The 14,502-nt window shown below is 46.9% G+C and overlaps 1 protein-coding gene across 2 annotated transcripts in view; it reads left to right on the forward strand.

Moving 5' to 3' along the window:
* LOC106608242 (coiled-coil domain-containing protein 85C-A) overlaps nt 1-14,236 on the forward strand; it is a 111,962-nt gene extending 97,726 nt beyond the window's left edge. The window contains exons 3-6 of one of the 2 annotated variants that reach the window (XM_045721098.2): nt 2,653-2,757; nt 7,145-7,240; nt 7,508-7,609; nt 9,018-14,236. In XM_045721098.2, the coding sequence (XP_045577054.1) occupies nt 2,653-2,757; nt 7,145-7,240; nt 7,508-7,609; nt 9,018-9,107 (393 nt within the window). In that variant the 3' untranslated portion in view covers nt 9,108-14,236. Of the gene's footprint in view, nt 1-2,652; nt 2,758-5,915; nt 6,154-7,144; nt 7,241-7,507; nt 7,610-9,017 lie in introns of those variants that run through there. The other variant, XM_082977052.1, reaches the window with a different exon arrangement.
* The last annotated feature ends 266 nt before the right edge of the window (nt 14,237-14,502 follow it).

The following is a 14,502-nucleotide window of genomic DNA, read 5'->3' on the forward strand; positions in this document are numbered from 1 at the left end:
GATGGGAGAATGCTAGAGGAGTGATGTGATGGGGGAATGCTGGGGGAGTGATGGGATGGGGAATGCTAGAGGAGTGATGGGATGGGGGAATGCTAGAGAAGTGATGGGATGGGGGAATGCTAGAGGAGTGATGGGGTGGGGGAATGCTAGAGGAGTGATGGGATGGGGAATGCTAGAGGAGTGATGTGATGGGGGAATGCTAGAGGAGTGATGTGATGGGGGAATGCTGGGGGAGTGATGGGATGGGGAATGCTAGAGGAGTGATGGGATGGGGGAATGCTAGAGGAGTGATGGGATGGGGGAATGCTAGAGGAGTGATGTGATGGGGGAATGCTTGAAGAGTGATGGGGAATGCTAGAGGAGTGATGGGATGGGAGAATGCTAGAGGAGTGATGTGATGGGGGAATGCTGGGGGAGTGATGGGATGGGAGAATGCTAGAGGAGTGATGTGATGGGGGAATGCTGGGGGAGTGATGGGATGGGGAATGCTAGAGGAGTGATGGGGTGGGGGAATGCTAGAGGAGTGATGGGATGGGGGAATGCTAGAGGAGTGATGGGATGGGGGAATGCTAGAGGAGTGATGGGATGGGGGAATGCTAGAGGAGTGATGTGATGGGGGAATGCTAGAGGAGTGATGGGATGGGGGAATGCTAGAGGAGTGATGGGATGAAGGAATGCTAGAGGAGTGATGGGATGGGGGAATGCTAGAGGAGTGATGGGATGGGGGAATGTGAAGCAGCATGAGCCAGAGGTGCAGTGATGGAGTGCTAATTGTATCTCTGGAGTGCATGTTGTTGTGGGAGAAGGCTGTGTTCTGCATTCAGTCCCCTGACACCCAGGAGCGCCAGATGTGACACACACACACACACACACACACACACACACACACACACACACACACACACACACACACACACACACACACACACACACACACACACCGCTCACTGTGTTATTTATAGCTAGGTTTACAAGGTTCTTCCAGCCATCACGTGACCACACACACAACATGCTGGACGTGCGTGACTCTGGAAATGTCATAGGAAACATTGGCGATTCTCCCTAAAGACAGACAGATGGATGGATGGCTAGTTAGAACCCCCAGGTACCTGTGATCTTTATGAATATGAGAGAATACGTAGAGAACAACATTTCAGAATATTTCCATATGAGACATTTTTGACCTCCTATCCCTGTGCACAACAGTGTGTTGGTAGGTTCTGGGGGCTGTGATGTGGATATTGAACAGTGTTGGTAGGTTCTGGGGGCTGTGATGTGGATATTGAACAGTGTTGGTAGGTTCTGGGGGCTGTGATGTGGGTATTGAACAGTGTTGGTAGGTTCTGGGGGCTGTGATGTGGATATTGAACAGTGTTGGTAGGTTCTGGGGGCTGTGATGTGGATATTGAACAGTGTTGGTAGGTTCTGGGGGCTGTGATGTGGGTATTGAACAGTGTTGGTAGGTTCTGGGGGCTGTGATGTGGGTATTGAACAGTGTTGGTAGGTTCTGTGGGCTGTGATGTGGATATTGAACAGTGTGTTGGTAGGTTCTGGGGGCTGTGATGTGGGTATTGAACAGTGTTGGTAGGTTCTGGGGGCTGTGATGTGGGTATTGAACAGTGTGTTGGTAGGTTCTGGGGGCTGTGATGTGGATATTGAACAGTGTTGGTAGGTTCTGGGGGCTGTGATGTGGATATTGAACAGTGTTGGTAGGTTCTGGGGGCTGTGATGTGGATATTGAACAGTGTGTTGGTAGGTTCTGGGGGCTGTGATGTGGATATTGAACAGTGTTGGTAGGTTCTGGGGGCTGTGATGTGGATATTGAACAGTGTTGGTAGGTTCTGGGGGCTGTGATGTGGATATTGAACAGTGTTGGTAGGTTCTGGGGGCTGTGATGTGGATATTGAACAGTGTGTTGGTAGGTTCTGGGGGCTGTGATGTGGATATTGAACAGTGTTGGTAGGTTCTGGGGGCTGTGATGTGGATATTGAACAGTGTTGGTAGGTTCTGGGGGCTGTGATGTGGGTATTGAACAGTGTGTTGGTAGGTTCTGGGGGCTGTGATGTGGATATTGAACAGTGTGTTGGTAGGTTCTGGGGGCTGTGATGTGGATATTGAACAGTGTTGGTAGGTTCTGGGGGCTGTGATGTGGATATTGAACAGTGTTGGTAGGTTCTGGGGGCTGTGATGTGGATATTGAACAGTGTTGGTAGGTTCTGGGGGCTGTGATGTGGATATTGAACAGTGTTGGTAGGTTCTGGGGGCTGTGATGTGGATATTGAACAGTGTGTTGGTAGGTTCTGGGGGCTGTGATGTGGATATTGAACAGTGTTGGTAGGTTCTGGGGGCTGTGATGTGGATATTGAACAGTGTTGGTAGGTTCTGGGGGCTGTGATGTGGATATTGAACAGTGTTGGTAGGTTCTGGGGGCTGTGATGTGGATATTGAACAGTGTGTTGGTAGGTTCTGGGGGCTGTGATGTGGGTATTGAACAGTGTTGGTAGGTTCTGTGGGCTGTGATGTGGATATTGAACAGTGTTGGTAGGTTCTGGGGGCTGTGATGTGGATATTGAACAGTGTGTTGGTAGGTTCTGTGGGCTGTGATGTGGGTATTGATCGGTGTGTGATAATCTCTCTCTGTCTCCCCAGCAGCAGTGTAACCCAGGGGACCTGCGTGTCCTGAGGAAGGGGATGACCCTGTACCACTCTGAGTCTCAGCTGTCATCCCTGCCACGACGCCAAGAAGCACTGCACAACGTGAGCCCACACACACACAGCCACACACACACACACCTCTTTACTAACTATAAACAGACATCTACCCACTGCTGTTCTTACAGCCATCCTCTGCATGTCTTTCTCCCACTCTCTCTCTAACATCACAACCACCCAGTTTAAACTTCTGTCTCCCCAGAGCCTGTTTCAACTGAATCATGTACTATGAAATGAATTAGGCACAGTCCAAAGGCCCTACATACAGCCAGACCTAAGACCCAGTCCAAAGGCCCTACATACAGCCAGACCTAAGACCCAGTCCAAAGGCCCTACATACAGCCAGACCTAAGACCCAGTCCAAAGGCCCTACATACAGCCAGACCTAACACCCAGTCCAAAGGCTCTACATACAGCCAGACCTAAGACCCAGTCCAAAGGCCCTACATACAGCCAGACCTAAGACCCAGTCCAAAGGCCCTACATACAGAACTATATGTTCTATTATAAACTGTGTGGTTCGAGCCCTGAATGCTGATTGGCTGAAATCCGTAGTATATCTTATTATGTTCATAACTAGTTTATAATAGCAATAAGGCACCTCGGGGGTTTGTGGAATAAGGCACCTCAGGGGTTTGTGGTATAGGGCACCTCTGGGGTTTGTGGAATAGGGCACCTCGGGGGTTTGTGGAATAGGGCACCTCTGGGGTTTGTGGAATAGGGCACCTCGGGGGTTTGTGGAATAGGGCACCTCGGGGGTTTGTGGAATAGAGCACCTCGGGGGTTTGTGGAATAGAGCACCTCGGGGGTTTGTGGTATAGGGCACCTCGGGGGGTTGTGGAATAAGGCGCCTCAGGGGGTTTGTGGAATAAGGCACCTCGGGGATTTGTGGAATAAGGCACCTCGGGGGTTTGTGGAATATGGCACCTCGGGGGTTTGTGGAATAAGGCACCTCGGGGGTTTGTGGAATAGGGCACCTCTGGGGTTTGTGGAATAGGGCACCTCTGCGGTTTGTGGAATAGGGCACCTCTGGGGTTTGTGGAATAGGGCACCTCTGGGGTTTGTGGAATAGGGCACCTCTGGGGTTTGTGGAATAGGGCACCTCTGGGGTTTGTGGAATAGGGCACCTCTGGGGTTTGTGGAATAGGGCACCTCTGGGGTTTGTGGAATAGGGCACCTCTGGGGTTTGTGGAATAGGGCACCTCTGGGGTTTGTGGAATAGGGCACCTCAGGGGTTTGTGGAATTGTGCATCGTGGGGGTTTGTGGAATAAGGCACCTCTGGGATTTGTGGTATAAGGCCAATATACCACGCCTAAGGGCTGTGTCGTGCCTAAGAACAGCCCTTTACCGTGCATCTTGTTTTGGTCCAGTTGTCGTGACGTCTCCACGTCTCCATCTCATTATGGTCTGTACTGTGATTGATTGGCTGGCTTCTGATGTGTTCATCCAAGCGTAAGAGATAGCCTTAGTGGAACACAGAGACAGAGACACAGAGACAGAGACACAGAGACAGACACAGAGACACAGAGAGAGACGAGAGAGAAACAGACACAGAGAGAGAGAGACAGAGAGACAGAGAGAGAGACAGAGAGACAAAGAGAGAGACAGAGAGACAAAGAGAGAGAGACAGAGAGAGAGACAGAGACAAAGAGAGAGAGAGAGACAGAGAGACAAGAGAGAGAGAGAGACAGAGAGACAAAGAGAGAGAGACAGAGAGACAAAGAGAGAGAGACAGAGAGACAAAGAGAGAGAGACAGAGAGAGACAGAGAGAGAGACAGAGAGAAAGAGAGAGAGAGAGAGACAGAGAGAGAGACAGAGAGACAAAGAGAGAGAGAGCAGAGAGAGACAAAGAGAGAGAGACAGAGAGACAAAGAGAGAGAGACAGAGAGAGACAGAGAGAGAGACAGAGAGAAAGAGAGAGAGAGAGAGACAGAGAGAGAGACAGAGAGACAAAGAGAGAGAGAGAGAGAGATGATTCAGAACTTCCTGTTCTCTCTTAGTTAATAGGATGGCTTCTTCTCCCATCATCATCATGGTTTTATATTTAGTTGGCCCTCTGCTCTCTCTTTGTTCTGCCCCACTTCCACTTTCAGGTCACGTTGTGTGTGAGTGTGCATGCGTTCGTGCAAGCGTGTGTGTTTTAGTTAGACAACACTGCCTTAATTTCATTCACGCCGACACTAGATAGTCCGCTCCTATTCCTCGTTTTAACACGGTATCCCATAGTTTCTGACTGTGTGTTAACCTACGGACCATGGTTTCTGACTGTGTGTTAACCTACGGACCATAGTTTCTGACTGTGTGTTAACTTACGGACCATGGTTTCTGACAGTGTGTTAACTTACGGACCATGGTTTCTGACTGTGTGTTAACCTACGGACCATAGTTTCTGACAGTGTGTTAACTTACGGACCATGGTTTCTGACTGTGTGTTAACCTACGGACCATAGTTTCTGACTGTGTGTTAACTTACGGACCATGGTTTCTGACTGTGTGTTAACCTACGGACCATAGTTTCTGACTGTGTGTTAACTTACGGACCATGGTTTCTGACAGTGTGTTAACTTACGGACCATGGTTTCTGACAGTGTATTTCTCTCTCCCTGTACTGGAAGACCTAAAACAGGCTGATTATGCAGGGAACTGAGCCAGGACTCAACAACCATATGAATAGTAAACACCGCCTGGAGCTGTGTGTTTCTCTGCACTGTCCAAAACCTTTACTTATACAAAAGCCTTACCCAGCAAGGAATAGAACCGATATCTGGCCCAGTACAGCAGTTCTGCTAACACATCTCACACAGTGGGTTTCACCAGTACAGCAGTTCTGCTAACACATCTCACACAGTGGGTTTCACCAGTACAGCAGTTCTGATAACACATCTCACACAGTGGGTTTCACCAGTACAGCAGTTCTGATAACACATCTCACACAGTGGGTTTCACCAGTACAGCATTTCTGATAACACATTTCACACAGTGGGTTTCACCTAAAAAATAAGGGAAAATTAAAATAAATTGTACTTTTGTGGTTAAGCCTTACCTATTACCGTAAGTAAGTAACTTCAAGCAATTACAAATAGTTTAGAATAGCGGGCACGAATGGTCGCCTCCCCACCAGACTAACTGGGTTTTTCTCCTCTCTCAGGGCACGGTTGGTCACCTCCCCACCAGACTAACTCTGTTTTTCTTCTCTCTCAGGGCACGGTTGGTCGCCTCCCCACCAGACTAACTGGGTTTTTCTCCTCTCAGGGCACGGTTGGTCGCCTCCCCACCAGACTAACTGGGTTTTTCTCCTCTCTCAGGGCACGGTTGGTCGCCTCCCCACCAGACTAACTGGGTTTTTCTCCTCTCTCAGGGCACGGTTGGTCGCCTCCCCACCAGACTAACTGGGTTTTTCTCCTCTCTCAGGGCACGGTTGGTCGCCTCCCCACCAGACTAACTGGGTTTTTTTCCTCTCTCAGGGCACGGTTGGTCGCCTCCCCACCAGACTAACTGGGTTTTTCTCCTCTCTCAGGGCACGGTTGGTCGCCTCCCCACCAGACTAACTGGGTTTTTCTCCTCTCTCAGGGCACGGTTGGTCACCTCCCCACCAGACTAACTGGGTTTTTCTCCTCTCTCAGGGCACGGTTGGTCGCCTCCCCACCAGACTAACTGGGTTTTTCTCCTCTCTCAGGGCACGGTTGGTCGCCTCCCCACCAGACTAACTGGGTTTTTCTCCTCTCTCAGGGCACGGTTGGTCACCTCCCCACCAGACTAACTGGGTTTTTCTCCTCTCTCAGGGCACGGTTGGTCGCCTCCCCACCAGACTAACTGGGTATTTCTCCTCTCTCAGGGCACGGTTGGTCGCCTCCCCACCAGACTAACTGGGTTTTTCTCCTCTCTCAGGGCACGGTTGGTCGCCTCCCCACCAGACTAACTGGGTTTTTCTCCTCTCTCAGGGCACGGTTGGTCGCCTCCCCACCAGACTAACTGGGTTTTTCTCCTCTCTCAGGGCACGGTTGGTCGCCTCCCCACCAGACTAACTAGGTTTTTCTCCTCTCAGGGCACGGTTGGTCGCCTCCCCACCAGACTAACTGGGTTTTTCTCCTCTCTCAGGGCACGGTTGGTCGCCTCCCCACCAGACTAACTGGGTTTTTCTCCTCTCTCAGGGCACGGTTGGTCGCCTCCCCACCAGACTAACTGGGTTTTTCTCCTCTCTCAGGGCACGGTTGGTCGCCTCCCCACCAGACTAACTAGGTTTTTCTCCTCTCAGGGCACGGTTGGTCGCCTCCCCACCAGACTAACTGGGTTTTTCTCCTCTCTCAGGGTTTTCTCCTCTCTCAGGGCACGGTTGGTCGCCTCCCCACCAGACTAACTGGGTTTTTCTCCTCTCTCAGGGCATGGTTGGTCGCCTCCCCACCAGACTAACTGGGTTTTTCTCCTCTCAGGGCACGGTTGGTCGCCTCCCCACCAGTGAGTCAACCCCGGTAACAGGCTACCTGTCCTGTGTTCAGAAACCAGAGTCTGTGGTCCACGCTATGAAGGTATGACAACTTGACATTATCTCTCACACAGACTTGGGTTCAAATACATGTGTATTTGTGGATCTGGTTTTTTTCATTATTTTCTCTGTGTATTTGATTTATTTTAAAATACACAGCCCAAAACAAGGATTTTTATTTGAGCATCCATTGTATCTGCAGGACTAGGTTGTTGTTGTTGATGATGTGTTGTGAGAGACCGCTGCTTTAAACAATGAATCACATTGATTCACTAACTTGGTTTCATGATCATATGCCTGATTGTACCAGGTGTTGGAGGTGCATGAGAACCTGGATAAGAAGCAGGGGCCAGAGGACTACGAGGAGGATCTGAGTGAGAAGGAGAAGGCCATCGTCAGAGAGATGTGTAATGTAAGTAGTCTTTTCTTTCTCCTTCTCTCTCTCTTTTCATCTGTCTCTCTCACCTGATGCGTTATTAGTACAGGTAGAAACATGAGTATTGGTTTTCTGGGTCTTGTAACTACATTGCCTTGGCCTATTTTGCTCAGAGCTATGAAGCACTGGGAGGAACTGTAGCTTTGTTGTACAGAGTCTCTCTCTCTCACTCGCTCGGTGTGTCTCTGTCCCATCCTGCAGCAGTGTTCTAATTGGAGTGTGTTGTTCCTCTGTGTCTCTGTTCCATCCTGCAGCAGTGTTCTAATTGGAGTGTGTTGTTCCTCTGTGTCTCTGTCCCATCCTGCAGCAGTGTTCTAATTGGAGTGTGTTGTTCCTCTGTGTCTCTGTTCCATCCTGCAGCAGTGTTCTAATTGGAGTGTGTTGTTCCTCTGTGTCTCTGTCCCATCCTGCAGCAGTGTTCTAATTGGAGTGTGTTGTTCCTCTGTGTCTCTGTTCCATCCTGCAGCAGTGTTCTAATTGGAGTGTGTTGTTCCTCTGTGTCTCTGTCCCATCCTGCAGCAGTGTTCTAATTGGAGTGTGTTGTTCCTCTGTGTCTCTGTCCCATCCTGCAGCAGTGTTCTAATTGGAGTGTGTTGTTCCTCTGTGTCTCTGTCCCATCCTGCAGCAGTGTTCTAATTGGAGTGTGTTGTTCCTCTGTGTCTCTGTCCCATCCTGCAGCAGTGTTCTAATTGGAGTGTGTTGTTCCTCTGTGTCTCTGTTCCATCCTGCAGCAGTGTTCTAATTGGAGTGTGTTGTTCCTCTGTGTCTCTGTTCCATCCTGCAGCAGTGTTCTAATTGGAGTGTGTTGTTCCTCTGTGTCTCTGTCCCATCCTGCAGCAGTGTTCTAATTGGAGTGTGTTGTTCTTCTGTGTCTCTGTCCCATCCTGCAGCAGTGTTCTAATTGGAGTGTGTTGTTCCTCTGTGTCTCTGTCCCATCCTGCAGCAGTGTTCTAATTGGAGTGTGTTGTTCCTCTGTGTCTCTGTCCCATCCTGCAGCAGTGTTCTAATTGGAGTGTGTTGTTCCTCTGTGTCTCTGTCCCATCCTGCAGCAGTGTTCTAATTGGAGTGTTTTGTTCCTCTGTGTCTCTGTTCCATTGTGGAGTAGTGTTCTAATTGGAGTCTTTTATAAGAGGCTCCCGCAGCCCAACTGTCAGAGCAATTAATCTATCTGAGGGGGCAGGAAAAAGAGCAGAGCATTCTCCTCTCCTCAGCGCCCTCCATTATTCAAAGCCTTCACCTCCTCCCTCCATCTCAGAGAGAGAGAGACCCTGGGTCCTCTCATCTCACATGCAGAGAGATTCTACCAGGGGTTCAGTTAGTGAAAGACCAAGTGAGGACATAACCCTTTTGTTTGTGTTTTCTTTGTGTGTGTATGTGGGTCCAGGTGGTGTGGAGAAAGCTGGGCGACGCAGCAGGAGCTAAGCCATCCATCAGACAGCATCTCTCTGGCAACCAGTTCAAAGGCCCTCTGTAGTCCACAGCAACCAGAGAGGAAGACTAACTAACTATGCTGACCTGACCACCTCCACTCCTACTGCCTACACTACTCATAACACCCTGCTCCCACTGACTACAGTTCCCATCACCCACTATTCCCCTGGGATATGGCTTTTGTCCAGATGGGATGAAAGCTTTTGTCAAAATTGACTTTTTGTAGCAGGTTCGAACTTCTGCAGCAGGATAATTAACGTAGCATGTTAGGAGAATTACATTTAGGTAAGCTAAAATGCAACAAATCCACTTTTGGCGTTAATTTTGACAAGAGCTGTATCCCTTCTAGATATGACCTGTTATATATGACTGGACAACCCAGGAAAAGCACAGAATGGATATCTCCGTCTCTCACCAAGCCACTACATGCTAACTCCCCGTACACACATTTAGTTTGAACTTCGAGTGTTGTTGAGAACTGGCAGCTACTTTCACTGATTTGCCATTTTCCTCGTATTATTGATTTGGGGATAGACAGTTTACATAGTGCTCAAGATTATTTCATAACTCTCCTGGGCCTGGTTTCCCGATAGAGATGGAACTTCGGCTTACGACTGTTTTAACCATGCATCTTTCCTACAACGGCCCAAGATATAACATGCGTTTCCCAAAATGCCACACAGAGAGAACATTCGCTAAGTGCCTTCGTTGGAGCATGTTTCACACGGTGGTAGGATCGAACGAAAGGCAGCGCTGCTCTCTGATCAGCTTTCTTCCAGTCAAATCTTACCTTAACATTAGAATTATTCCACAATACTAACGATGGATCAGCTACCTAGAGAGATATTATCACCTATGGCTGCAAATATTGAGGCGGCTTAATCTAATGCCTACCTTATAATAAGGAGATTGATCAAGATGTGGAACATCACTGTGCACATGTTAGGCTACACATCATTCAATATAATGAGGCAAAAATTGCAGACAGTAGCCAAATAGTAAAATAAAAACTAAATTGAATGAACATGAAATTGCTTTCAGTATCGTTGAAATACAATTATATGTTATATTCTGTAGGTAGACATCTTTATCTTTTAATGCAGTCATCTCAGTTTTCATTTGAAGCATCTTTTTACCCTTCGCTTGTTTGTAACAGTTGCAAAGACATTGGCAACTTTGTATTTGTAGTCAACTTCGTCGGTCACAGAGAGACGGATAAACATCTTGATTCTTTGTTTAGTGGAGGTCTTCTGTGTATAAAGTGACACGGTAGGGAAAAATCTAACGACGCACTTTGCTGTTCACACACCGAGCGGTCTGATGCAGTCTGTAATTAACAAGCGTTTTCAAGTACAATTTTAGTAACGATGATTTTGGGAAACAGCTCTGCGATTGAACGATGCTCCTACGAAGTTACTAACGATAAACTTAGCCTTAAGATGCTCTTGGGAAACCGGACCCTGTTGTTTTGTTTTATGCTGAAAAGAAACCCAGATGAGCTCTATAAGAAGTCCCCTAGAATAGTGTCACTTTAAACCAGTAGAGCTGCAGGGTTACTATAGCAGGGCTTCAGGTAGAGCTGCATGGTTACTATAGCAGGGCTTCAGGTAGAGCTGCATGGTTACTATAGCAGGGCTTCAGGTAGAGCTGCATGGTTACTATAGCAGGGCTTCAGGTAGAGCTGCATGGTTACTATAGCAGGGCTTCAGGTAGAGCTGCATGGTTACTATAGCAGGGCTTCAGGTAGAGCTGCAGGGTTACTATAGCAGGGCTTCAGGTAGAGCTGCATGGTTACTATAGCAGGGCTTCAGGTAGAGCTGCATGGTTACTATAGCAGGGCTTCAGGTAGAGCTGCATGGTTACTATAGCAGGGCTTCAGGTAGAGCTGCAGGGTTACTATAGCAGGGCTTCAGGTAGAGCTGCATGGTTACTATAGCAGGGCTTCAGGTAGAGCTGCATGGTTACTATAGCAGGGCTTCAGGTAGAGCTGCATGGTTACTATAGCAGGGCTTCAGGTAGAGCTGCAGGGTTACTATAGCAGGGCTTCAGGTAGAGCTGCATGGTTACTATAGCAGGGCTTCAGGTAGAGCTGCATGGTTACTATAGCAGGGCTTCAGGTAGAGCTGCATGGTTACTATAGCAGGGCTTCAGGTAGAGCTGCATGGTTACTATAGCAGGGCTTCAGATAGAGCTGCAGGGTTACTATAGCAGGGCTTCAGGTAGAGCTGCATGGTTACTATAGCAGGGCTTCAGGTAGAGCTGCATGGTTACTATAGCAGGGCTTCAGGTAGAGCTGCATGGTTACTATAGCAGGGCTTCAGGTAGAGCTGCATGGTTACTATAGCAGGGCTTCAGGTAGAGCTGCATGGTTACTATAGCAGGGCTTCAGGTAGAGCTGCATGGTTACTATAGCAGGGCTTCAGGTAGAGCTGCATGGTTACTATAGCAGGGCTTCAGGTAGAGCTGCATGGTTACTATAGCAGGGCTTCAGGTAGAGCTGCATGGTTACTATAGCAGGGCTTCAGGTAGAGCTGCATGGTTACTATAGCAGGGCTTCAGGTAGAGCTGCATGGTTACTATAGCAGGGCTTCAGGTAGAGCTGCATGGTTACTAAAGCAGGGCTTCAGGTAGAGCTGCATGGTTACTATAGCAGGGCTTCAGGTAGAGCTGCATGGTTACTATAGCAGGGCTTCAGGTAGAGCTGCATGGTTACTATAGCAGGGCTTCAGGTAGAGCTGCATGGTTACTATAGCAGGGCTTCAGGTAGAGCTGCATGGTTACTATAGCAGGGCTTCAGGTAGAGCTGCATGGTTACTATAGCAGAGCTTCAGGTAGAGCTGCATGGTTACTATAGCAGGGCTTCAGTTAGAGCTGCATGGTTACTATAGCAGGGCTTCAGGTAGAGCTGCATGGTTACTATAGCAGGGCTTCAGGCTGGGGCAACGTTGGGATAAAAAAAAAAAATCCCCAAACGTAACGATGTGATAACATGAGATATGGTTTGATAGTACGTTTTGGGTTACAAGTGTCTCGTATGCACAGATCTAGGATCAGCTTCACTCTCCTTCAACCCTGATCTTGAGCATTTAGAGGTCACATGCAGAACTGACTGTGGATCAGCGTCTAAGAACAATGTCATCCCACTCCTTCATAGTACTTCCCATTAAAACCCAGGTAGCTTCTCTGTCAGTTTTGTCTCTCTGGTTGATTAGCATAATTAGCATTAGAATAATTATCGTTAGCATCCAAAGTGTTAATTTGTGTTACCCACTGTGACGTACATACCTAGCGCCCTATGCTCATAAGAGATGTCTATTATTAACACAAAACCAGAGATCACCTTTAAAACTTGTGTAAAATATGTATAAAGCCATAGCATTACTGTTGTTATCGTTTATTTAGACTATTTTATTACTCTAGGTTGACCATGTGATAAAACTGACTGTTTTATGGGTTTTATGTTTTACAAAAGCACACAGCCGAACCTTAAATAGAGCTGTTTCTATGGTAACCACTCATATTTTTACTGTGTTTTGGTGAAACAAATTATTATTTTATCTCTTCAAACGCATCAAGGCCATTTGGAATCGAAACTGCCTCAGCCAAGAGTCAATGGAGTGATCTTATTTTTTGAGGAAATAGTTGTTTTTTAAATGACTAAAATGTACAACTTTGTGTCTGCTCCAAGACAATCATATTTCTCAGGTTGGGAAATAACGAGAACTTTACCCCAACTCTTCTTCTGTGACTCTCTGAAGACTGGATGGTTTGTAGTCATTCTTTCCCTTAGTCAGGCTGCCTGCATAATCTGTAGTTCTCTGTAACGGACTGAGGACACCTGCTTAATACAGGGTTGGAGACTGCTGAACACATTTGCTGCATTCCTTTCATATGAAATAATGTTTCAGAAATATTCTGTGAAACTTAAAAGGCTTTTATGCCACTGTCATAAAGGGAAGATCAGACTAATTTGGCTATCTATTGTAATAACTAATCAAACTACTGTACAACACTATTTTTATTGAAAGCTACAAAATAAATGGAATGGTTTATATTTTCCAATTAGCATAATATGAATTAGGCTTTTTAGCCATGGTGAATCCAGCAGATTAGTTTCAGCACTGAACTGTGCATGTTTTGTAAAAGTAATTTCTGTTGGAATGTGAGAAAGAGCAAGTCTTCCCTTAGATGTTTTTCGATACATTTTAACGAGTTATACCATGACGAAGTCAGATGAAATAAGTACTGTTATGATCAAACTGTTCAAGGCTATTTATTGCCATGTGTTTAGATAGGGCTGCCATGTGATTGGCCTGTTTATGATTTTAACCTATCAGGAGATTTTGGTTGCTATCCAAGTCTTTTGATTGGGTAATTGGTTAATAAGTCAGTGATTGACAGCTCAACCTCTCCTGACACTTGTATTTCTTGTTCCTAATTAGAACATCATTGAGGCTTCAGACTGTACAATCTTACGGTTCCACCTCGGTTCTCGCTAATGGGTTCTAGTACAAAAAAGAAAATCAAAGAATCGATTTTTTTGAAGTGTCCTTTTTTCTAGAACAACTGATTTGTAGCCATGAGAGGAGATGATTTGTAATATTCTTCAGTCTGGCATTTTGTGCCATGTTTTTCTCTGCATGGGAGTTTGATTTGGAACCTGTGTTTTTAATGCGACTTGTGTATGTGCTAAACCAGAAGACATGATGAACCTAGTATGCATATGAAATATCACCATATTCCCTAGTGCAGGGGTTTCCCAAACTCAAACCGGCTGCACGGTTTGTTTACCGTAGCACTACACAGCTGATTCAAATAACCAACTCAGAATCAATTATTTGAATCAGCTGTGTAGTGCAAAGGCAAAACCCAAAACGTGTACCAGGGGGGCACCAGAACCGAGTTTGAGAAACCCTGCCCTAGTGCATTACTTTTGACCACAGCGTTGTGCTGAACCTAGACAAAAGTATTGCACTAAATAGGGAACAGGGTGCCATTTCAGACACAAACCTAATGTTAATGCTAACTATTCCTGTAGTTACTAGCATTACTGTAAAGTGTTTTTTCGTGAATTTAGCTGAGATCAGACAGATATTCTAAAAGGATTAGTAAATGTACTAGGCCACTTTGAGATGATTTTGGAGGAAAGAAAATAAACAAGTGATTACTTTCTTTGTGGTTCTGTGTCTTCTCTGAGTTAATGTGGGAGGAAACGCTGACTTGAGCCCACTGATTAACACTGAACACATACGATCCCTTCTGTACTGAAGAACTGACAGGGTGGTAGGTAGCCTAGCGGTTAAGAGAGTTGGGACAGTAACTAAAAGGTTTCTGGTTGGAACCCATGACTTGACCATGTGAAATCTGCCAATGTGCCCTTGAGCAAGGCACGTTACCCTAATTGCTCCTGTCAGTCTCTGGAAAAGAACTTCTGCTAA

Source organism: Salmo salar, chromosome 06 (assembly GCF_965601325.2).
Source record: "Salmo salar chromosome 06, fSalSal1, whole genome shotgun sequence".
Lineage (NCBI taxonomy): Eukaryota > Metazoa > Chordata > Actinopteri > Salmoniformes > Salmonidae > Salmo > Salmo salar.